Here is a 26291-nt window from a genome sequence, read left to right on the forward strand (position 1 = left end):
CAGGGCGGAGATGAGCTCGTGACATTATTAAAAATTGAAACACTTACTCCTTCAAATTATCGTATTTTTTTGATCCTAATATCCGATTTTCATTTAAAACCTCACTTTGGCCACAATAAATTATTGAAAACAAACACTATAATTTGCATTTGGAGATGATTTGCATGAATACAAAATACATTTTTGAGCCTTGATTACATTTTTCACTTAATATACAGGGTGTTTTTAAATTCATTCACGACAATCCATGACACGTAGGCTGCGTTCATGTATTTTAACCAGTGTTACAGGGTGTTGTGCTAATTTTTTTTTTTACCAGAACGCGTATATATAATTATATAGACAGGGCCGATCCTGGGTAGGTGGCCGCTCTGTTCGGTGTCATGTCCCAAATTTGACAACGTGAAAGCGTAACAAACATCCACGCTTTCACATTTATAATATTAAGTAAGGATGCGCAATTAAATAATATATTGTATACTTATTACCTGATATTTTAGTTAGGGTAGGAGATGAATTCCTCGATTGAAATTTTGTTTGTATCGAGTGGGCAACTAAGAACGACTAACGGTCATATCGAGAGCGTATTTGAAAATATAGAATTAAAAAAGCAAATTTTTTCAAAATTTACCAGACTGAGTGGCAATTTATCAACGATAACATCGGCTTAAAGATTATCGTAACACAGGCAAGACTTTTCTTTTTAAAATGGAAATACCCGTTCAATAATAGAAAAAATATTTATTAAGCCCTAACACGTACCACTTTTCAATAGATTAATTATCCCTGATCCATTAGCAGGTAGGTAATTTTATAAACGGGCGGTTGATATCAGTAAATTTTATGGCCTATAAAATACCTGAATTGTATTATTCAGAATAATAAACATGAAAATAACATTAATAATTAGTATTCTGTTGAATTTCATAGTAAGTGGTTCACTGTTCATAGTGCAAACAGTGATTATAAAGACGAAAATGTTGAGTCAAACGCGTCGCAGTTGAAAACTTCTCCTGAAAAATTTTGATATATTTGTGGAGAATTTATGGTAAAATCACTAGCCAGGCCATTTTCCGATAATGTAAAAAAAGCCTATTTCAAATATTTTGGTACTTTCATTGAAAACCAAGACAAGCTGTGGACCCCCACGCCTGCTGTGTTAGTTGTAGCGTGTCATTGGTACAGTAGATGAATGGGAAGAAAAAAACCATGCTTTGTGCAATTCCAATGGTATGGCGGAACCCATTAACCACGACTGCTATTTTTATCCAACAAAGACTGAAGGTTATTCCCAGAAAGGAAAGCACAAGATCGAGTATCCAAATTTGACGTCTGCTATATGACCCGTTCTCCATAACGAAGATTTACCAGTACCGATTGCTTTTAGATCCGCTAAATATTGTTGTAGAAGATACTGGTGACAACGTATCATCAGTAAGCTTCGAAGAACAATGCACCGACCCTATTTTTACTCCAAGTCCAGTTCCGGGGAGCCATATCTGATTGTTCAAAGTGAGTTGAATGATTTAGCACCTGATTTAGGGTTATCAAAGCGACAGTCTGAACTTCTTGCTTTCCGTTGTGTGCTTGAACGGATATTGATGGTCTAACGAAGTAATTTGATATTGAGCATGATCCTATTGAGTAGCGCCTATTATTGACTCGTCTAAATACAGTTTAAAAGCTGTGTTGTTACACAATGGAGATTTAAAACCGTCTACACCAGTTGCTCTTGTTGAATTAGCATATACTCTCTCTACTTTACCATATCTCTCACTCAAAAAATTCTCCATTTCTAATCTCGCCTTTTTTTTCCATACACTACCGGTCAAAAGCGTTTCCCACCATATAGTTTGCGTGTTGTATAAGAAATAAAAACAATACGTTCAATTTTGATATTTATTTTGACCAGATATAGATAAGAATATAGATAAATTTTTTATTCATATTTTGCATAATTTTGTACGTTGAGGTACTTTCAATTCGGCAGCAATGGTACGATTACTTTTGCCTAGACTATGAAGATCAACAGATACTTCTTTGAATTTACTAATTTCAAAACATACAAGCCTAAGTTCACTAGAACTAAAACAACTTCACAAAAAGGTGTCTTGGTCCCGAAAAGTATAAATCATAGCACGTTCTTACGTCTCACAAGACTAGCCAGGACTCAACTGCAATCATAAACACCGAAAAAATAATTAACAGTTGAAGAATAAAAAAATCAGCCGATACTCACAAATTCCAACTTAAGGCAGTCACCGACAAAATTTGCGCTTCTATAAAATAAGGGAGCGTCCATAAATCACGTGGTCATATAACTCCTTTTGGAACCCCTTCCTCCCTGCTCGTAGCCTAACGTAGCCTTACCCACGATCCCTCTCTTCCTGCCCGATGCTACGCGGTTTTGTTTCACAATATTTTACGTTTTATATCACATATTTTTCAAGAAAATATTAACGATTCATTATTTCTTGAGCAATGTATTCCTGAACGAGCTACGTGGTTTATGTATGTTCCCTAAATAAATAAAAACTCTATGATTTTTGGTTTGTAAGACACAGTTTCGATTTTGAGAATATGATGATGTATTATGAGCTGGGGAAAAACTGACCGGTAGTGTAGATCATCAGATAATTTCCGTAGGAATAGTTTTTCGAGAAGTTTGGACATTGTAGGTGGCAGATTTATTGAACATTAAGAAGACACAATGATTTGGTCTTTGATTGGTTCACCAAGCAAATTGATTGGTACAATGTTTATTGATTTTGGCCAGTATTCGAGTCTTAGGATAGCGTAGTAAATATATGATAGTGTGACCACCCTTTGTTGTGGTAATTCTTTGACGGTTATTTGGTCGGTACCCAATGCTTTTTTAGTTCTTTAGTGATTCTATTCCACTATTATGCAGCTGTGCTTTTATACAATTTCTAATAAATCGTTTATTATATAAGTTAGACCAGCCATACATTGATTCTAACATTGAATAAATAATCAGGAGCTTTTCTAGAAGACTTTTTTGGTACTGTTAACTTGAAATGTTGTTTGATATTCCCACTTTTCCTGTTGTAACTCAAGAGGAATTACAACGTTCCTATCTTTGAGATGAAATAATATCGTTTTTGAAGCATACTATCAAACAATTGAAATCAACGAGGAATAACGTACCAGTTGTAGGAAATAGTTTATTGTAGATGGTGTGATCGAAAGTTTTGTCAGCGAACTACCTATTTGGCTAGCAATATACTGAACCCATCGTTGAATCAATAACTAGGAACATTTCTAGAAGACTTCTTTGGCACTTGATCTAGCTTAAAGCGCAACTTGAGACGTTGCTTAAAATTCACGTTAAAATAGATACAGACATTTTTTAATTCATGAAAATGAAAATTCTATTCTACTTTTTGAGCAAAGTTAAACAAGAGGCATGTAGCAGATTTCTTCATATCAGTTTATACTTCGCTTAGAAAATTTGTAAAACTTTCGTCTTCATAATTATTATCATCTTAGTACTACTTTGTACCGTATCTAAACACAGGTGATCAAGTATAGTGGTACTATTATTGGTCTGACTAGGAAAAAAATATGCCTTCAACGACGTCGTAATATTAGACTGGATCCAGACTCTCGATGAGAGAACGAGAGTGCGGTTGTGTCCTCACGCCTTCCCCTGCATTGCGCCCCAGGCGTTCTGCTTCGTGTCGGTTATTAGAGTGCAAATCAAATAGCTAAAGAATCAAATATAAACAAATAAGAACTACAAATATAGCTACTATAAACTTTTACACGTCTTGTAGAGTGTAAAAAATTAACAAAACATCATGAATAGCACCTTTTAGAGGGCATTTAAGAAAGAAAAAAGTTTCACACTAATCGATTTCCGGTTTAAATGTCACTTGAATCACCTCAATTTTATAGTAAACACAGCGACCAACTTAATAAATCGAGAGTGTGAACGTCTAACGCTCCCGTCACTTCCATAAGCTAAAACTCGTGCCGAGAGAATCTAGGAGGTGCCTTGCGAGTGTATAAATACGACGTTGAAATAACTAAGTTGTATTATAATGGATGATAATGCTATTAAGGAATTTTCATATCAAAATTCTATGTAAAATTTGAAAATTTTACCAACAACGCGCTATGGTCATGGAGAGTTTTGCATAAAAGAAAATACTACCCTTACAAAGCTCATATGGTTCAGGTGTTCAATGAAGATGATCCCAATAGAAAACACGAATTCTGTGAATTAATGATGGATAGAATGAACGCAGATTTGCAGTTCATGAACTGATGAGGCACAGGCTAATGGTAAGGTTTATCTAGATTTTTTATTAACTTCTTAGCGCCTACATTACAAAGAGCTGTCTTGTGTTTATAGGATTTGATAAGTTTTGTTCTAGTTCTGGATCTATTTCGTGACCTAGTGGCTGGAAGACTGAAGTGAGGTCTGCAAATAAATTTTCTTTTTCTTTATCGCTTGTAACCCATGATTTGTGCTTCTTTTTTTTTGGACAGGTAGGGCTGATATCTTACGATAATTCCAAATGACACAGTTTTGGTTGAACATTTTTGTAGTGAATATTTTTAACTACATTTTGAGGTATCATTGTTTGAAATTTTTTATTGTTTCTATTTCGAACAATTTAACTTTCGTTATGGTTAAAAAAAGCTTTTTGAAGCTTAAAAATTGATATTCCATGCGATTAAGAAATAAATCAAACCGTACTTTTTTCGAAGATAGCGATTCAAATGTATGAATGGAAAACAGTCGAAAGACGTCGGACGAAAAAGAAACGGCGCAGGCGTCTTTTCCAGAGCGCCTAAAAGCGTTATTACATGTCCAGCGTCTCTCGACATCGTGGTTGTGGAAGCGGAAAGAGTGTTGTGGGTCTCTGATATCGCGCGCGGTAATCTCTCGATTTCCGTTTTCACCGATTTTTCGGGCGCTCATCTGAAATAAAGTTATTTTTTCTTTGGAAAAGTTTTCTACAAAATGGGAAAGAAAAATTCCAAGCTAAAGCAGGACACTATCGACAGATTAACTACAGCGACTTACTGTAAGTTGCTCAAATTTTTTGTAGATTTTAGAATGTTTTTAACTATTCCTCACAATAGCAAAAATCCCATTTTACATAGATAAAATTTTTGAAAAGAAATGTGACAAACAAACAGGCTATTAAATTCTTAAAACTTTATGCTATTGAGAAACACGATACATTTAATTTTGACGTAATAATTGACACGACATGAAAATTTCGAAATAGGTCAATATTTACACATTTTTAGTATGTTAGTTATTCATCTTTTCCCTTCAACTTCAAGGTATAAAAACTGTTCTTTTGAAAAGTTTTGAATGAAAATGACTCTTCAAACGTTAATAACGGGACGGATAATTAGAAATATATAGGGTGATTCAAAAGTAATTTATCAAATTGTAATACTTTCAAAAGGCAACAATGGGTCTAAATATGCTTCTTGGTGGAATACAAATAATTAAATTGTAAAAATGTATTTTTGGTAATAGAAAAACAGTTTTTCTTTATAACCATTTGAAAATTGAGGACAAGCAAAAATACTGAGTGTTATTCTAACCTCCTCTATTATTTTTGAGTCGGTTGTACACGAAATAGTGAAATTTCGAAACTGAATATAAAGAGTTTCGAAGTGAAAGATAATGTTTCATCAATCATGATTATTTGAACAGTAATTTTATATGGAACCTTATTGAAATGACGCCTTTTTGAGGGTATTGAACTAATATATATATATATGCAATGATTCACGTCTTGGTATTGTTGATGGTAGTTTTGGCAACTGGCTTTGAAAATTGAATAAGTTGATACAAAAATATAACATTCAAGCTTCGTATCCGAATTTTGTCGAATAATTTTCTGTTAATTTGATGCTTTTGTCATTGTTCAAGAGTTTTTATAATTGATTGTTTATATACAAATATTCCCATTATAATTACTTTGCCAGATTTGGTAAACCGATAAAAACCAAGAGAAAAGCCAGTATATTACCCATTCACAAGAAAGGAGACAAAATATTATGTGAAAATTATCGAGGAATCTCCTTGCTAGACGTCACCAACAAAATATTAGCATCAATTTTGAAAATATTGGAAATATATGCAGAAAAATTTTTAGGATAGTACCAAGGAGGGTTTAGAAAAGACAGACCAAATTTTTATGATAAAACAGCTGATTACTGACTGTTATAAATATGAAATACCAACATAAAACCTTTTTGTTGATTCTAAAAGAGCTTATGATAATGTGAACATAAAAAAGTTAATTCAAATATTACGAGAATTAAAAATTTGAAACAAACTAATTCGACTAGTTAAGATGACATTAGAGGACACAACCAATACAGTAAAAATCGATAGCAAGAAAAGTGAACCTTTCAAAACACAAGGATTAAGAGAAGGAGACCCCCTATCAACTGTACTATTCAATCTAGCTTTGGAAGGCCTAATTAGAAGAACCAGTATCAACAGAAAGGGCATGATATTTAACAAAAGTCATCAATGCTTAGCTTATGCTGATTATGTGACGTTGATAGCAAAAAATAGAAGAAAGCTTCAAGAAACCACAAAACAACTAATAACAGCAGCAGAAGTTCATGGAAATAAAGAATAAATGTTGAAGCAAGACAAAAAAACAATATATAACAAGTATATAAACATGATGGGACGTTACTAGAATTCGAGGAAGTAAAAAAATTTCAAGTTTGTGGCTGTACTACTAGATAATAAAAGCCAAGAAGAAAAGGAAGAATTTCCAAAAGCAACAGTTGTGCAGGCAGCCTTAGAAGAAGACATTTTTTATTTATAATTTATAAGACAATTTTGAGAGCCTGTGAACCTGGAAAATGACGAATGAAACTAAGCTTAAATTGGAAATCTGAGAGAGAAAAATAGTAAGAAGAATTTTTGGCGGAGAGCAGACAGAGTTAGGATGGAAGACAAGATCAAACCATGAAATTTACATATTTTTCAAAGAGTCACCATTCAGCGCGTTTGTAAAGACAAGATTACTATGACTAGAGCACTTAGAACGAATGAACGAAGACAGACTCTTGAAACGAGTTACATGGAAGATACCAGAGGGTAAGAGCAAAATAAGTAGACCAAAAAATGGTGGAGGACGTAGTGAAAGAAGACCTTAGAGAGAAAAACATCCAGAGTTGGAGAGAAAAAGCAAAGGACCGAAAGATGTGGAGAGAAATTATAAGGCTATGAACCAAAATGATCTGCATATAACTCTGTATATGAGGATATATTGAAAAATTCTTAGCCTACTGTACAATCAAACAAAATTTCAATGTCAAAATATTTTATTACTCAACATATTCTCCTCTCGATTGGATACATTTATTACAGCGAACCTGCAACGTTCAAACCTTTCAAAAAAAATGTTTCTTCTTGCTCTGCAAACCAGACTTTCACATTTTTATTACCTCCTCGTTGGAAGAAAATTTACGACCTTTTAAACTTTTTTTCAGTTGAGGAAAGAGATGATAGTCGGTCGGAGCCAAACCTGGTGAATAAGGGGAGTGTTTTAGTAATTTAAACCCTAAATTAAGAATTTTTTACACGGCAACATGAGATTTGTATGCAGGGGCGTTGTCCTGCAAAAACAAAACACCTTTCGATAGTTTTCCGCGTCTTTTCTCTTTAATTTTTTCCCGTAGATTGGTCAGTAATGTCGAATAGTAATCTCCAATTATTGTTCTACCCTTATCCAAAAAATCAATCATGATTACTCCATGGCAATCTCAAAAAACTGAAGCAAGAACTTTTCCAGCAGTTTTCTGGACATGAAACTTCTTAGGTCTTGGAGAACCAGAGTGTCGCCATTCCATCGATTGTTGTTTTGTTTCTGAATCGTAGAAATGTACCCAAGTCTCATCCATAGTAACAATTCTGTTTAAGAAGTCTACTTCGTTTTTAAATCGAGCACAGATCGAACGCGATGCTTCTACTCTTGCACGCTTTTGGTCAACATTCAAACATTTGGGGATCCATTTTGCAACAAATTTTCTCATGTCCAAATTGACGTGAACTATATGATGAACGCGTTCGTATGAAATATTCAGTGCTTGAGATATCCGTTTTAGCCCAATTCGACGGTCTGATAAAATCATGTCATGAACTGCATCGATATTTTCGGGGACTGATACAGAAACTGGCCTTCCCGATCGGTCATCATCTTCAATGGAAAATTTACCTCATTTGAAGCTTGCAGTCCAATTTTTCACGGTCGCATACGAAGGACATTAATCACCAAGGGTATTAAGCATATCTTCGTAAATCTGCTAATCTCTTAACCCTTTCAAATACAGGTAGTTGATGATGGCTCGATACTCCCAATTCTTCGATTTTCACAATTTCGGTGGACATATTTTTCTTTTAATTTATTGCGTAAATCTGGTTTACTTTTTTGATGTCCAACGTTACACTAATACTTCTGATAAATTATTGTTCGTTGCTATGGTAACGCAATACTTTGTTTATGCATGGAACTATATTATATATATATATATATATATATATATATATATATATATATATATATATATATATATATATATATATATATATATTCTTATTACAATTGTAAAATATATTTTAAAGAAAATATGCAACAAAATTTAACAACACATAGAAATACTCTATGACTTTATTGAGGTTGCAGAACTTAAAATGACTTCAGCATAATTCAAATTTGAGAATGAAATATAAGAATTAACTTATGGTTTTTGGGCAACCATAACCACGTTTTATAATATAAATTGTAATGGAATAACGTGACCTTTTCTTTCTATTTCTGTGGATGAATGCATTACTACAATATAAAAAAATGAAATTGGAAAAAGAGAAATACTGAATTCTTATCATGAAAAATTCAATTCAAAATCAACTTTAATCCAAATAATAAAAATAATTGTTTTCAATAATACAATATACTGTCCGCCAAAAAAGTATCGCTGCACTATGATTTCTGATCATTATAATAAGATAGAAGTATTAATTATAATTTATATGAAAGTTTTTAGAAAGTCTGTATTTAAATTAATTACTGACATTACGTAATGTATTGTATATATGTTAGTTGAAGGAACTCAGAAATTGAAAAATATTGTAAAAAAATGATTTTCTAACACTGAACTATGAGACTAACAAATATGGACGAAGAACAACTAAGTATATATGAAAAGAGAATAATTAGGAAAATTCATTGACCAGTAGGAAATAAAGAGTATTGCGAACTATTAGGAAATTAAATCAAAAAGGTTACTATGATTAAGGAACATTAGAAGCATGGAAACAAGACAGGAGATGAGGAAAATTACAGAATGGGAACCTAACATGAAAATATTATCAGTTAGACCAAAAAGTAGGTGGAGGATCAGATTGTACAGGATATGAGAAGTCTAGAAGTACAGGACAGAAATAAACAATTGTCGAAGCTGCGAAAACATGTAAAAAAATTGAAAAATCGTAACGATGAAATGTTCCTCCCACAAAATACAGGGCCAAAAGAACTCATTTTGGAAGGTTACAATTCAAAATCAATAATCTGAAAGAGCAAAGAGTGAAACAAAAATTTCAGTGCTTCTTTGATTGCTGCTTTGAAAAAGTTCGTGTGGATTTGATAAATAATATCAAATCACGAAACCTTGCTTTATGAGTAAATTATCAGTTATATCTAGTCCAGCAATATTGAATTTTTTTTGTATTGATGAAACCATTATGTATGAGTAAAATATTGTTTTCATTTCGTGAATGTAGAGAATAGTCACAAGGAACAATATTATTATTATTATTATTTGACATAATTTGTACAACAACTTCAAAATATATACAAATAAACCTTTTTTTTATTCGCCACATTGTTAATCAGAAACAATTTTACAATAATTAAATTATCTTTTTTAATAGAATTATTTTCTCTTTTCAGTATTTGTAGTTGTACATAATATTAGCTCATTATGAAACTAATGAACGGATAAACATTTTGCCTTTCTTCTTCATAAACTTCATTAAACATTCTTGTTGTTCGCGTAATCAGATTTCAATACCTTAATAGCTTTTCACTTTCGATTTTCCATTGTAACGAAAGCTCTAATTTTTAATTAATGAAAAAAATTCTCTTTCAAAAATAAGTAAAATCTTACACAAAAACAAACCGAATAGCTTGAATTAATGGGGAACCTCGTCATCAAAAAATGTCTTTAAGTTCGGTTCTGTTTAGGCAATTTTTATAAACTTGATGTTGTTTGAAAGAAATTTTGTCCAGCACTACAAAATACATAAATTCTAAGCAATTTGAAAAGTAACGTGAATGATAAAAGACATTGTTTAATAAATTTTAAAAAAAGTTTTAATGGAAACTGGATATCGATATAATTTTTCTGTCCCCAGATATCTTAAGAAATGTGTAAACAGCGAGAATTTTTCTTCAAATGTCTTTTAGGCTGGTTCGCCCAAACGGAAATTGTAAATTTATTCTGCATGGAAAGCTCTTACATCGGCCTACCTGCAGTAACTTCTCAAATTAATCTTATTATTGCCTCTAGATGGCATTATCTAAATGTGAAGCTGATATTATTAACAATGAGAATAAATCATTGAATATAACAATTTTGTGGACGAATGAGGCTACGTTTAATAGTAATAGCAATAATCTGCACTACTGGTTCAAAACAAATCCCAGTTGAATGCAGAAGATCTAACATCAGGGTCCTTGGTCTGTAAATGTGTGATACGAGATTCTAAGTGGACAAATAATTAGGCCATTGTTATGTTCAGACAGTTAATGGAGAAAGAATTGGTTAAAAAACGAATTGCTACTTCTTTTAGAAGATACGATGTCTAGCTCTGAAGGTTTTATTATAAAAATTATTCTACATTCAAATGCTCAGCCACACATCTTTCTATTCCTTTTTTTTTCATTGATCGAAGTAGTGCTGGAAGTCTTCTTTGGCGAGTGCATTCAGGAACCGTTTCCAGGACGGTTTTTCGGTACTTGTTTGATAGCAGAACCGTGCGTAGCAGGAGATTGCGCAGAAAATATCTGTAAACGCTTCCAATAAACGTTCCAAAAACGGTCCAGACTAGCAGGCTGGAACAAACCTGTATTATTACAATAATATTAATTTTGTGGAGTATCTACGTATTTAAGCAGAAACACTCTGCCGGAGTCAAGAAAGTACGAGGAAACATAGCCAGTCCCGGCTATCCATGAGTCCCAGGAGGCACTTCCGTCTAAGTAGGGGGTAATATTGAATTTTTGTCGAGGAAAGGTGACCCCAAAGAGCTGTTACACCACTCTTGCTGCTCCACCGCCCATACGCACTACGAATTTCATTTGAGGAGGGAATTTATCTATAATAAGCAATTTTACTATTTCATTTGTACGAGGTTGTTAGTCTGTTGTATCAGCAATACAATGTTCCATCATTATTAATTATAAATTTTGAAAAATTAACTTCATCTTCCATTGTAGTAACATTATAATTTGTGTGGATTGAATAAGCCCTTGAGTATCGAATGTAAATTAACCGACGAAAAACACGATTTACATAACATACACAAAGTACGAAGGTTTTTTTGTGAATATAATGTAGCCGACTAATTTTATTTTTAGTTTTTTATACTATACTAATACAAAATTATCCGTTCTTCGGCTTTTCTTCTTAAATTGTTTGCCGTTTCGTCATCTCATCTTTGAAAATAATAGATATTACCGAATTTAAAGACATTTGAAGCTGAAAGCAAATATGTCGTCGATAATCATAAAAGTAAGTACTAATACCGCTGAATAATGGACAAACTGAAATGATGGCTCTAACGCAAACATCGTCGTTAAAACGAGCCTTCGCCTTAGAGTAGTGGCTGCAAATTCTCTCTATCGATTTTCTCTGTTTAGCACGTTTTTGATTATACAAGCTGTTCGCAACTAGTGTTCATTTAAATTTGTTCAAAGATAATCGTGAACAACTGTGCTTATAATTCCACATTAGGGTAATTTCAAGGTATAATATTCACATAACTTTTCCTCGGTATCTTTAATTGTTTTTCCAAGAAGAAAAAAATGTTCAATTAATACTCAAAATCTTTCTGAACACCCGTATATTAGCTTCACGGTCGTTCGTCCGTCGATGACGAATGAAGAGAAGTCGGTCAAAATCGGTTGTTATTCCGAAAAAGGTAAAAGTACGTTTTATTGGTTACGTACATGATGAGGTGTCGCTCGACTCGGCTTGTCTCGACAAGCTGAGTCTGATTGATACCAAAATTATCAACCAATTTCAAGACCTTAATAGTGTCAAACTATGACTATCAGAGCTGCTTCTAGCTGTAGTGTAGTTGAGTAGTGTTTGCGTAGAAACTAGTCGGTTACTGGAGCTATTCTTTTAGTAGTATGAATGGTCGATGGTCGTCATGAGTAGAATTGGGTAAGCCCTGCCAGCTAAAAACTGGACACTGACCAATCACTTCAGCAAAAGCTATTGGAGACACAGTTTTTTTCCAATTTTCAACCTTACCTAACCTAACCTCACCTAACCTAAGCAGCTTAAACTAGAATAAATCAGTCAAATCACTTCCAAATCAAAGGAAATCATATTTATCGATTCTAATTGTAAGTTAAGTGAATTGAAAATACCGTATTCAACTCTAACGGCCTCCAGCAAGCAAATAAGTCGAAGCTGTGCTGCAGTGACGACGAAGACGCAAAGTTAGTCACCAAAACAGCCTTGTGTCAGCCTCTAAACCAGTCCTTTGCTAGACGTCAAGAGTATGAATTAAGGTACGTTCATACTGGAGCAACATGTGGCAACTTGTAGCAATTTTACGTTACAACAAGTTCCTAAATGGTTAAATTCATTAAACATTGACATAAAACAAACTGTCCTCACTAGTGCAACAATTTTAATGAATGTTTGCACTTGTCGAATCTCAAATTCAGTTGAGTACAACATTCTGTCCATACTGATGTAGTTTTGTGACATGATGGAGGAAGACTTATTAACTGCTACCGCTTGCTATCTAATTTTGTGTGGTGATTCACGAAAACGGAAACGTAAATGTTGGGTCCGTCCAAGTTTAATGAAAAGGGAAGAATATGGTGGACAGGAAGATGACGTTTTATTAGAACTTCGAAACGATGGGTGCTTCAAAAATTTTTTACGCATGTGTAGTTCAGATATGGAATTTTTGCTGCAAAAAAATTGCACCAGTGATTAGAAAAGCAGATACAAACTGTAGAGAGGCTGAGATATTTTTTTCCCTCTATATAAAACTGAGCCATCAAGTTACGGATTTTTCTTTTTGCCTCTTCCTGAGATAAGCACCTTACAGCTGAACAAACAGTATTCCATGTATCATTTTTTGATTCTCTGCATTTATATTTTAAGTTTTTAGGATTCCAAATACATGGTTGTTGTCCTATAATTGTCAATTAAATTTGAACAATTCTCCGAAGTCCACTTAAACGCAATCATGCGGCAGTCTGTCTAGTGTCTAGTCACTCAATTTGCCACAGGTCTCAACTCGCAACAATCAGTCCACATCGAAGCAATGTTGACAAATGTTGCACTTTGTTTCATATTATCCTTTGATCTTTACCGCTAAAAACGGATTTATGAAACATACTACAATTTATGTTGAATCGCAACACCAACTTTATGCAACGCAACACAACATATTCGAACAAATATAAACATTTTATGTTGTAACAAGTTTTTGTTGTATTATGTTGGAAAATGTTGTTCCAGTGTGGACGCGCCTTTACGTTTTAAATTAACATGAGAAATTGAAAGGCTAAAACTAACTAACTATAACTAACCTAACCTAAGCAACTTAAACTAGAATGAATCAATCAAATTACTTCCAAATCAAAGCAAATCATATTTATTGATTCCAATTGTAAGTTAAGTTAGTGTGTTTAATTGAAAATGCCGTATTCATTTCTAACGGTGTCCAACAAGTAAATAAGTCAAAGCTGTGCTGCAGTGACGACGAAGACGCAAAGTTAGTCACCAAAACAGCCTTGTGTCAGCCTCTAAACCAGACCTTTGCTGGACGTCAAGTGTTGAGTATGTATTCCGTCTTAAATTAACATGGTAAATTGAAAGTGCTGTAACTTTTGAGTGTCACCGTTTAAAAATTTTTACATCATTCGACTCTACTTGGTAAACTGTCGTTTCTACATGAACAGTTGGACGTGATAACGATATGTATCATATGGATTCCGTATTTCAGCTTATATAGAGAACATAAAAAATTTGAATATAATATTTGAAGGAAAAGACATCGATTTGATGTCTCAATATCCATATTCACCCGATTTATTGCTCCATGACTTTTTATTGTTCCCCGCTGTCAAACAAAAGATACGCTAACAGCGATTTTCATAACTAGAAGCAGTTGAAGACTTTCAAAGGCATATTTCTACGATATCAGCTTCAAATTGGAATAAATGTTTACAGAATTAGTTGGAGCGTATGAAAAAATTTATAAACATTGAGGGCGAACATTTCGAAAAACAATAAAACACTTTGTTTCGAACTTGTTTCTGTTTTACTTTTTGTAAAAAAAGCAAATTATTGGCAAGCTCTGAAACTCTGTGAGTCTGAGATTTGTCGGAGCATTATTGAAAATGTAATTTTCTTGCAATGAGAAAAATGATGATTATAATAATAGCTTGAATACCTCACAATCTATTAGCAGTTAGTTTATTGAACGATCTTTGTTTATTTCTAGTTTATTACTTGTTTTAAATGTGAGTTTTTATCAATTTATCAATTGATAATACAGTCACTGTAGGTACATTATCACAAACCAGCCGCGACCAAAGTAATACAACATCGTTCGTCGACGTCAACTATATAAGTGCCTAAGAAGATTAAATAATAAATAATAAAAATATTCAAACGACTTTTGACCTTTAAGTTTATGTGCTACGTTATTCGCCTCGGATGTCGCAAATCCTTATAAACTACTTTGACGAAATTACTTTGGTAGACACTTAATATATGGTGGAAATGTTTTCGGGTAAAAATAAACATGTACGATACGTTATCTAGAAAGTGTGGAAAATGTTAACACGCTTAGGTGTATTTTCATTTGTAAGTACCTCAAAATAATCTTTTGTAACCAAACACTCGGTGAAGTCAGAGCGCTCTTCGTGTAAAGTGAAGTGAGCAGCTCTCACTGAGAATGGCGCATCAACAAGTTTCTTGCTTGATGACCATCACATTTTTGAGTATTTGAAACAAGTTTACGGTGACAAGTTTCTGAAAAAACCAACTGTGGACAAGTTGTTGGGAAGGTACTAGGAATGCCGAGAAGAATTGAAAGAGACTCTCGGCTAGGATTCCCGTCAATATTGAGTTCTAATTTGGACTTGTGTTCTCAAAGACCGTAGATTGACAATCAGAATGATAGCTCAACCCAAAACAATCGTTCACGAAAGGAGGATAGGCTAGAGCAAAATAAAGAGAGGACTTTTCAACCACGTTATTACTGGATTCTGGTTTGACGAATTCGATATGGAGCTCAAATCTCAAAGCAAGAGAAGCTAGTAGGAGAGCCGAGAGCAAAAAAGTGGGGAAAATTAAGGTCCAATGTGAAGGCAATGTTGATTATTTTCGTTCATTCTAGGAGTATTTTGAGAAATTTGTCCCTCCCGGATTGAGAGTGAACAGGAATTTTTACGCCGAAGACTTGAGATGTTTCAGAGGTCGTGTGGACCGAGTTTGATCGGATTTAGCACATGGGGGCAGGTGGATCCTTCAAAAACGATAATGGGCTCGCTAACACGTCGTTTTGCGTGAGTTTTTGGCCCAAAATTTAATAACCGTGATAGATAATCCATCTTATTCACTCGATTTAGCCCCTTGTGACTTCTTCTTGTTCCCGAAAAGCAAAATGGTCTGTCTGTCTGTCTGCAAATTTCGAGCACAGTAAAAATTGTAGACCAGTTGCGAAGCCGGCTTCGTGTCTTTGCCTTCGACCATTCTGCGTACAGCTTCCTCAAGTCCAAATTTTCAGTTAATATGTGATGTACTGCGCTTTTTGAAATGCTTATTATGTCTGCTAGTTCGCGCATTTTCATTCAACTATCATTCAGTACCGTTTTGTACATTTTCTTGAACATTTCTGGAGTCGTCACCTCATTTGGTCAACCAATGAGATGCTGGTCTTAACAGGTCGTACAACCTTGATTAAACTCTGCTATTCAATATTGTATTATTGATAAGGAGCAGTCACATAAAGAGTAGAATCTAGTTCAGCTTTTAAATTGGTTGGACTAAGGCCTTTCAAATGAAACCAATCACATAACGATGACCAATTTTTTCCATGTTTACAAATTCACTGAAAACGTTCACTATTGATGGCTGCCAAACAAATACTAAACAACGTGGCGTGTTCAAACTTGAATCATATACTGTATAGATTGTGTACTTTCTAAAACAGTGGTATTTTTCAAGCAACTACCACCATCTCTAGGTCAGGCCAGGTACTTCTGGGACCCTCTTCGTATGTGTAAATTTTTACCGCACCTAAAATAGGTAAATGATTATATTTACTAGTTTTGTTTTTAATTTACTGGTAAACTGAACTAAGACTCGAAAAACGGATCAAGATAAATTCAAAACTTTGTACCATCACTGTCAACATTAGAAAACAAAATAAATATTATATTCAATGTAAATAATGGGGCGGTTTTTTTGAAATGATCAGCTGGATTAAACTAGTTCATTTGTCGTATAAATGAATATTATGAGTGCTTCTTTAAAACTTGATAGTGTTTTAAATAAGAATGGAGAGAGCATACAAGTGTTACCATACGGGGCAGTGATTTGGGTACTAGAACTAGTCTGAATACTACGAGGAACAAACTCTAAAATGTATAAAAACTAGCTGGCTTTTGTGCAACTGGGACCATGAAATCTTACCCAACAGCTGTAATAGAAGTAATTCTAAATCTCCCACTATCTCCATATAGTACTGGAAAGCGTGGCAGAAGAAACATCATTTAGAATTTTCAGAGGCGGAATCATCAAAGAAAACCCGTTCCTAAATAATGACCAACCCTGGGACATGCCTCAAGACGTTGCATCGAAGAAGTTTAGTTTTGGGAAAAACTTCACCTTAATCAAAATATCGTACAAGAAATGAACAGAATAGGAGTGTACGGGCCAAGAACCAAACACTCTGAAAGCCTGGGCAGCCCACCAAGGATTTTTTAAGCAGAAATCTATGCAATTGAAAAATGTGTTCAGTTCAATCTAGAGAGGAATTACCTCGCAATGGATTCCGGGACACACCGAAGCGAAGGGAAATAATATAGATGATAGCTTGCTAAAGCGGGGGCAGACAAGTCCTTCATGGTACCCGAACCTTTCTGTGTTATCAGTTACAGAACAATGGAAAAAGCCTTGGAAAAGAATGTAGATAGGAGTATAACCAATTATTGGGACAACCTACAGATGCTGAGACAGGCAAAGACTCTTCTGGGAAACACATTCTTCGAAGTGTCAAACACTCTTTGCTGGTTGAAGTCAAATAAAAAAGATGGGGGTGTGATTTTATCTGACTCTAGATCAGCCATAAAAGAAACTCATCTTGAAAGGATGAAATGTCCTATTTTATGTGACATCAAAGCTATATTATTAAATTTGAGTATGACATTCATTTGGGTTAAAGGACATCTTGGAATACATGGTAATGAAACAGTTGAGCGATTAGCAAAATATTTAGTACTAAATGGAGTTTTTTGTAACGTCTATATAGGAAGGGATCAATTCAATAAAAGATAAAATGTAGGTATCCTCGCCGAAACACTGGGATACTGCCTCACGGTCCTCAAATAACACCTATTTTCAAATTTATCCTACTTTACCATCACCCCCGAACAATATTTTCAAATACACTTCGAAATTTGGGAGATATGGGAAATATCGCGTCCATCTTGCCAGGCTGGGTATTATACAATTAATTAGTCTGTACCTGCGACGATAATTCTTGTGCTGATCTCAATCATATTTTTTTCGGATGCAGCAATCACATTCATAAAACAAACAATTTGTTGCAGTTACTTGTTAAACAAAACTACTCCCTACCTCTAAACCTCACATACCTTTTAAGCATAGATAACCGGTCTATTAGTAAATTTTATCAAGGATATTAAAATGAATATTCAAGTAGTATTATTGAAAAATTCTGTGGCTGATGGACTTGCTTCCAAGCCATTTTATTTCACAGACACACACACACACACACTAAGGTACTCCAGAGCAGTACACCTTGGAGCGCTTGAAATAGAAGACAAAGATCTCTGGCAATTAAATCCATTCCACGCTCTAGACTTTTTAAAAGGAGTGGGATTGATGGATCAGCTGTAAACACTGGGTTGTCCAGTATCGCAGCAAGAAAGGAGGATACAATAGATCCTTTGAGTCGCAGTGGGTTCACAAATTCAAACTTAATTATTCCATTCAGTGATTGAAGCTGTCAATCCTCTTTGATGTCGGAATATTTCTATATATTAATTTTCTATATCGAAAAAAGTACTTCCATTATATAAGTTATTTTAACAAAACTCCAATTAAATAAACGAGCTTTATTCGCAACAGTCGCATGGGAAATCTAAATCACCATTAATTAAACTTCCAACTTATTATAAAACTCCATTGTGCGTGAAACCTTATCTTTAGTAATAGTTCATTTTCGTATAATTTGAGTTGTGAGTTTGATTACGAGATGACTAGTATTTTTATTATAAATAAAAAATAATAAGAATCGGGGTTGAAAAATATGATTTCTTTAAACATAACTCATAGAAAGTGGTTAAGTTAGGTTGTTTGTAACTCGTAGTTATAATAATTCCAAATTAGAGATGTACTTTCGCTACTAGGTGTACATAATATAAAAAGGTATTGGGGAAAAAAGCCTGAATATGTTAACCTTGATTCAAAAAATATACTTGAAAATTCACCTCACCAATAGCAAGAAAATGGTATTTACTGATTTCCGTTTCCCAAGATTTTTTTCTCCTAGTTCTTAGGATCTATGCAAAAGAAGGAATATTCAGAAAATGACTTCAGTTAACGTTTATCACAATTCCAAAGAGATACAATGTCAAAAAATGCGAGGAACATCGTACTATTAGCCTAATAAATCACTTTCTCAAAGTCAACCACTGTAAGATTTATAAGAAGAAGAATATACAGGGTGGTCCAACGAAAAGTTTGCACCTAACCTAACCAAGTTTTTTTGTGATTAAATTCCAAAATGCTCGAACACGTCGATTTTGCTTTTGAGGGGTACATATTTTAAACATATTATTCGACCTGCGCCTTCAATCCCCTACTGGGGGTGATTAACAACACTAAAATTCTGAATAGAAATAGGGGTTGACTGATATATCATTTGAAAGGGCACAAAATTGTCTTTCTAATGATACCTTATTTGTTGAATTTTACTAAAACTGCGTTTACTAAAACGGCGTTAAAGACATTAAGCCGAAAATTTTGATGATTATGAAAAATACAAAAAAGTTTTAATTATTACGAGTGAAAAAAACTACAATCGTTAGTCTAGCCGTTAAATTGATTTATTAAAATCTTACATTAACAAATGTGACCAATTTGATTCCATACAATAATACAGATGTTGTTCAAATCTATTTCTAACATTTTGTAGCATATCAGGTGTTATGTTTCTGCACTCTGCTGTAATCCGTTGGCGAAGATCTTCTATGGACTCGGGTTTCGTAGCAAAACATTTATTTTTCAAGTGTCCTCAAAGAAAATAGTCTAAAGGCGATAAATCCGGCGACCTGACAGGCCATTCAATTGGGCCTCTCCTTCCAATCCACTTGTCTTACAGGAGCCACATAGTACGGAGGTGTTCTATATTGCTGAAAATGAAGCCGATCAGCAGTATGATTTTGGTGATCTTCAATTATTTGTGTTATTAATGGATAAATTGTATCTTCAAGAATGTTTAGGTGGACTTCACCATTTAAATTTATAGGAATAAATAAAAGGTGGTCCTATGATATGATTTCCTAATATGCCACATCAGACGTTTATTTTTCGAAGATATTGGGAATAAATGTGGTTTACTATCATCTCAGTAACAGCAATTGTACCTATTTACAACTCCATTCAAATGAAATGTGCATATAAAAGCAAATGTTAAATAATAATTGCGGATCTTCAATTGAACGCTGGCTCATTGTTTCACAAAATTGCAACCTTCTATCAGGATCATCCTCATCTAGTTCCTGTACTAGTTTGATTTTATACGGATGAAATATGTATGCGTTTAAAATTCGTATTGAAGAGTACTTTGAGTATGATCCCATTTAACATGTCCTAATACAGCGACTTCCACAGCTTCATTTCTGATCGGTTCCAGCGAGATCCAATCCAGTGGGAATCAAGCAGGAATCAAACAGGTTCTTTCTGTACTTCTTTTCAATATCTACTCGAAGGAAATCTCCACCAAAGCCTTCAAAAATGATCCCGGCAGAATAAGGCTTAATGGCACATGAAAAGATCTGAGCTACGCAATCTAGGATCTGAGAAGAATGGAAAAGAAAAAAAGTTCAATATCTTGGACACAACATGAGAGGTCCAATATGTGAGATCCTAGAGCTCATATTCAAGAAAAATTGTAAGAAAGAAATCTATTAGAAGTGGAAGAAAATATTGGTTTAGATACTTACGAAAATAGTTTAACTTTCAAATTCTAAATTATTATGTTGATAGCCAAACTCCGAAATAAAGATAAAAAATAAGAAGATTTTTTTATAATTTCTTATCACTTACTTCTAGGCTCTGCAGTCAATGGAGGACCTTTGCTTCCTTTATCACTCAGCTCTACTTTGTCCAAATCCCGGCACTGTTTTTCCAAGGTTTTTTCATATATCTCAGTCCTTTATAGGTTATATACATTAAATATATAAAGATTCAATGATTCGAATAAACCAGATATTAAAATTAAATATACGGCAATTCCAAAATATATTCAGAATTAAATATTAGATTAAAATACGTTTATTGCGTAGGAACTTTCCAGTGAATATGCCTTCAAATTCTTGGGAAATGCGGAAAAAGATGAGACGTTATAGATTAGATTTCAATTGGCAAATGATTGTGCATTTTCTTCGCATTTCACAGTATTGAGTAATTCTGAAAGTGGAGTAGGTACATAAAAATCGTACCAAGTGAATAGCTGCGCAATGACTTTAAGCAGCATGCTTACGGGTTAGGCAAACGAATTAAAATAGGAATAAGGACGAAAGAGTCAGTATGTGAATCTTTTGAAGAGGTCCCTGTAGTGCGTCCTGCTGTTTAGTCTGAGTGAACAATTAACAGCTCAAAAAGGGCATAATAAACTGTTATAGAGGTGGATAAGTTCAGTTCTTTGGGCACTGATCTTAGCACCAAACGTGGAGAACTTAATTTGATATGTAACTCCCATTTCAACGAATTGGCTAAAATAAGCTTTAAGAATTTTTAGATTCAAAGACGTCAATAGTAGTGTTATTCAGTACGAAAGGCCACAACGTATTTTCATATGACAAAACTTTGGTTTTAAAAACTTTGAGGAGAAGATTAGAATTAGAATTAGATTAGGTTCTAGATGATCTTATGAAGAGACATATTTTAACGCTGATGTCGTTGCTGGACAGAAGAAACCAATATGGCTTACTACTAATCCTCGAGGCACTCCAAATTTTATTAACTTACAAGAAGATATCGTTATATCAAATCTTACAAGCTGCTTTTGTTAATTGTTAATTGAACTTTTATCATTAATACAATCGACAGCCTTAGAAAAATCACAAAAGGTTGTTGCAGTAAGTTATTGTTGTTTAAACTTGAGTAAACATTATTTCGGAGTAAGTAAATAGCATCATTTGAGCATTAATTATTGAAAAATCCATATTGATGGGTAGGGAGTATTTGGTCGCTGGTACTTGAAAGAGAATTGAATGGCAAACCATGACATCAGTGAGTGAGGTTCCAACTTATCGGTTAAGCCTAATAGTTTACCTGGTGACGTTGAAATAGCTAAACCAAAGTGAATTTTTTCAAGGACATCGATCTTTGGGGAACCACGGGTCTACTAGGAGGCTCAACAGTTTATCACCGAATTATTAAAATATTAATCATAGTCGCGGTACCGCACATTAAAAACATCTCAACTCAAGCCCCGCAGAGGAAAAGAATCCCATATCAGGATCATCAGGATTAATTTTTAATATATTGGATGGTGATGAGTTTTTTTTAGGTTAGGTATATTTAATATTTCTAGCCTAATAAAAACTCAAATTCGATAAGCGTGTGTGCTGCATATATCCAGTCGAAATAATATTTTTCTTAATTTTCCCTAATTCTTCTATGTCTTCTGATTCTATTACGATGGAATTTCAGTTCAAATATCGTCTTCAACTAAATATGACACAATAAATCAAAAGTAGAAAGATAGAACGAGCACCACGAAGACGACTTGAAAAACTGGCAATCTAACATATCGCAAAAAGTCTACACATGCAATGGAACGTTGACGTGGGGAAAACCAGGAAACAAAAAAGAGGAAACTAATGAAAACACTTAAGGGGGCTCTTTATTTAGTATGACTTGACAATGGCTATGAAATATTTGTTGTTTCTTTTGAAGATTTGTCTCTGTTTACTTTACAACTTGTAATTCTTTGAAATTCTTATAAAATATATATTTTATTTCATTGCTACATTGATTTAATTTTATATCCAGAAGAATAATTAGAACACGCGTTCCAACTTAGAAGCAGAATTTTTTGGATAACGGATAGTCTGAAACAGAGACATGTACCTAAAATGCTAACCTCACCTAACTTAAAATGTTGATAAGCACAGACAAAAGTCTAATGGTTGCTTATAATAGTCATAAGTCATGATATAATTGAAGCAATAAACAGAAAATCTTAAAAGTATGAATGAGTTACCATCGGTTTAACCTAGTAGAATACCAAAAGTCATTTGATTCAAAAGGTCAAAAGTATCTTTAGCAAACTAAAATACTTTGGATTCTAGCATTAGCAATATCACATACTGATATTAAATTATTATTCATCAGAATTGCAATTGATGCAATTGTATAAGCGAACGTTAACGAACCAGTTACGCATTTGACACGGGCCTACACTTTTCATTCTACACTTTCTACCCAATCTTCTTTTTAGAGGTGCTGTAACTTTTGCTATCAGTATCAGAACTTGAATTGGATACAAATTTTTTTTTCTTCACCTCAAAATTTCCTTCTTCGCTCATTTTTGAAGACTTTCTTTTACCTTTTCCTCTATCTTTGCATTTTCCTTTATTTTTGTTACACTTTTTGTTAGTCTTGACTGATTTTTCTTCCTACTTTTTTTAATGACATATAACAACTTCTTTAAAAGATTAAAAATGTTGACTCTTCCTTTCTTATTCATGTTTGAATCCGTTTGCCTAATTCGTAAGCCCGTTTTTCCAATTTCAGAAACGTCGTTGCCCGGCTATCCAACGCGAAGCACGACCTTTACCTACCTACTCCACGTTCAGAATTAGTTAAAGGCTCAATATTTTACAATGCAAAAAAATGCACAATCACTTACCAATTGAAATCAAATCGATTTCATCTTTTTCCGCATTCAGCAATAATTTGTGAGCATATTTACTGGAAAGGTCTTTCTACTTTGTAAACGACTTCTATTCTAATAATAATATTTAATTTCCTATGGACTTATATACTAATTATTACCCATTACTATTACCTATAATTTTCTTCCTCATTGTGATTTTCTTATGTATATTGAAATTTTATTTTATTTGTATCTTTATTTAGTTATTTTTATGTTTGTTTTCTAGTTTTCACTAGCTTTTGTCTACAAAATGTAAAAATTTATTATCAAAAAAGCATTTCTCTCTCATGACACGTTTTTTCATATAAATTGAACATTCGGGATTAACAATTTTGAGAAAATACAAAAACATAGACATCGGGAATGGAAAATGTTGTGAAAGATTTTTTACTTACTTGGTAGAAATCGAGAGAAATGCACACAACTTAGTAGTTTGACGCTTGGCGACTCCCAGATCGTTTTTATCTATTTCACGATGTTTTAAGCAAACAAATGAGTCTAATCAAGTTCACCATCGTGTTTTCAACTTCTTGATATCACACAATATTACATATTTGCTTTAGAAATACAAGCAGTAGACCATTTTCTCAATAATCATATTCTAATTGATAAAATTTAGATTGGACATTACATTTTATCATAAATGTGGTCATCGTTTTTGTGTTTTCTCAGTGTAGTAATCGTAATTCTAATATTCCCTGCAGCAAGGTGGTTAGAGCTGGTTGGAGAAATACGAATACGTGATCTGTTTGTCAGAACGGTTGAAATATATCAGTTTTGCTAGAGGCTACCCTGTCGAATTCGAATCTTTCACTATCAAGAAGATTACACTCAAGATTTAGCCAGCAACCTCAGCTTACAGTTGTAGCAGCGGAATTAAAGCCAAGTGGAAGTAAAACACGAGTGATCTGTCCGACAAATTAATAACATCTTATTTATATACTTATGTTATAAAAGACTTTCTTTTAGTTTACCGTGCTTAGACATCGCTGGTTATTGCCAAGAACAATAATTAAATATGTTCACTTGAACTATTAGCAGCTACCACTATTCTTGGAATATGTTTTATTATATACAGGGTGAGTCATGAGAAAAATCATAATGTAGAGTCCCCCATGGGGAATATCATGTGCAATCAAGCATTTGACTGATATTAGCTAAACTCAGGACAGTCACATGGATTCCTTACTGAGGTAGAAGTATGTAAAGTTCCTCATGACTCACCCTGTATAGGAAACATTCTCCACTGCAAGATTGGCATTATTTTTGGGTGACATGTGCTTACTTTTATTGCATCGTGCACCTAAAAAATTTCATAGTACGATTTTGGAATCTAATCTATATATCTGTTTCAATTTTCATTCACGAGGATTCACAGAAGTACCTGACTTGACCTAGAGATGGCGGAATTTGCTTGAAAAACACCACACAATATATACAGCAAATTTTTCAAGTTTGAAGATGCCACGTTGTTTAGTATTTGTTTGGCGCCATCAATAGTGAACGTTTTCGGTGAGTTTGTTAACATGGAAACAATTGGTCATTGTTATGTGATACAAGACTTTTATTTGAAAGGCCAATATAAAACCTGAACTAGATTCTACTCTGGGTGAGATTGGTCCTTCGTTATCAATAGTAAAATATTGGGTAGCAAAGCTGTACGACCTGCAAAGACCAGCATCGCAGTGGTCGACCAAATTAAGTTCCAACTCCAGAAATGTTGTAGAACATTCACAAAGCGTGACTGGCCGGACGTCGACTGAAATTGCGTGAGCTAGCAGACATAGTGCGATACATCGCATATTAACTGAAAATTTGGAAATGAGCTGTAGATGCCCCATTAGCTCAGAATGGATCAAAAACTGCGTCATGAAGATGTTTTCATCGAGTGTTTGGACATATTTCATAGAAATAAAGCCGAATTTTTCATAACAATGGATGAAAAGTTTGTCCATCACTCTACACTCGAAACAAAATTTAATCAAAACAAAGAACTGAAAAGAAGGAACCGGCTCCGGAGAAGACAAAGACCGTTCCATCTGCAGATAAGGTCATGGCGTGGGTTTTTTGGGATGCGCGTGGGATAATTTTCATTGACTATCTTGAAAAAGGAAAAATTATAAACGGCAAGTAATATGCAAAGTCATTGCAACGTTTGAGCGAAAAAATCAAACTAAAACGGCTGCATTTGGCTAAGAAGAAAGTGTTGTTTCAACAAGATCATTGCAATGATCAAAATTGATGAATTATAGTTTGAGTTGCTACCTCAAGTATCCTATTCGCCAGATTTAGCCCCCTCGGATTATTTTCTGCTCCCAGACTTGTCTCGACCGTCAAAGATTTTCCAACAATGAAGAGTTAATGTCGTCAGTTAATAACTATTTGAGGAGCTTGACGATTCTTATTATAAAAATGGTTTTTTTGTCGGGATAGGTACTTCCTAGGGATCATCCTAGTATACGTGATGGGCTATTTATCGCGCTGTAGGACGACCTGATTCTTAGATTTTGTTTGGAATTTTAATAAGTTATAATCAAAAACCATTTTGTCTTATTACAGGACAAGAAGCCCAACAGAATTTAAAATTTGCCTAATG

The 26291-nt window shown here is 33.9% G+C and overlaps 1 protein-coding gene across 1 annotated transcript in view; it reads left to right on the forward strand.

The window, feature by feature from the left end:
• Positions 1–4828: 4828 nt before the first annotated feature.
• LOC130896333 (frequenin-1) overlaps positions 4829–26291 on the forward strand; it is a 240036-nt gene continuing 218573 nt past the window's right edge. Inside the window, exon 1 of the mRNA XM_057804342.1 lies at positions 4829–5057. Coding sequence (XP_057660325.1) covers positions 4994–5057 — 64 coding nt within the window. The 5' untranslated portion in view covers positions 4829–4993. The remainder of the gene's footprint in view (positions 5058–26291) is intronic.

Source organism: Diorhabda carinulata, chromosome 7 (genome assembly GCF_026250575.1).
Source record: "Diorhabda carinulata isolate Delta chromosome 7, icDioCari1.1, whole genome shotgun sequence".
Taxonomy (NCBI): domain Eukaryota; kingdom Metazoa; phylum Arthropoda; class Insecta; order Coleoptera; family Chrysomelidae; genus Diorhabda; species Diorhabda carinulata.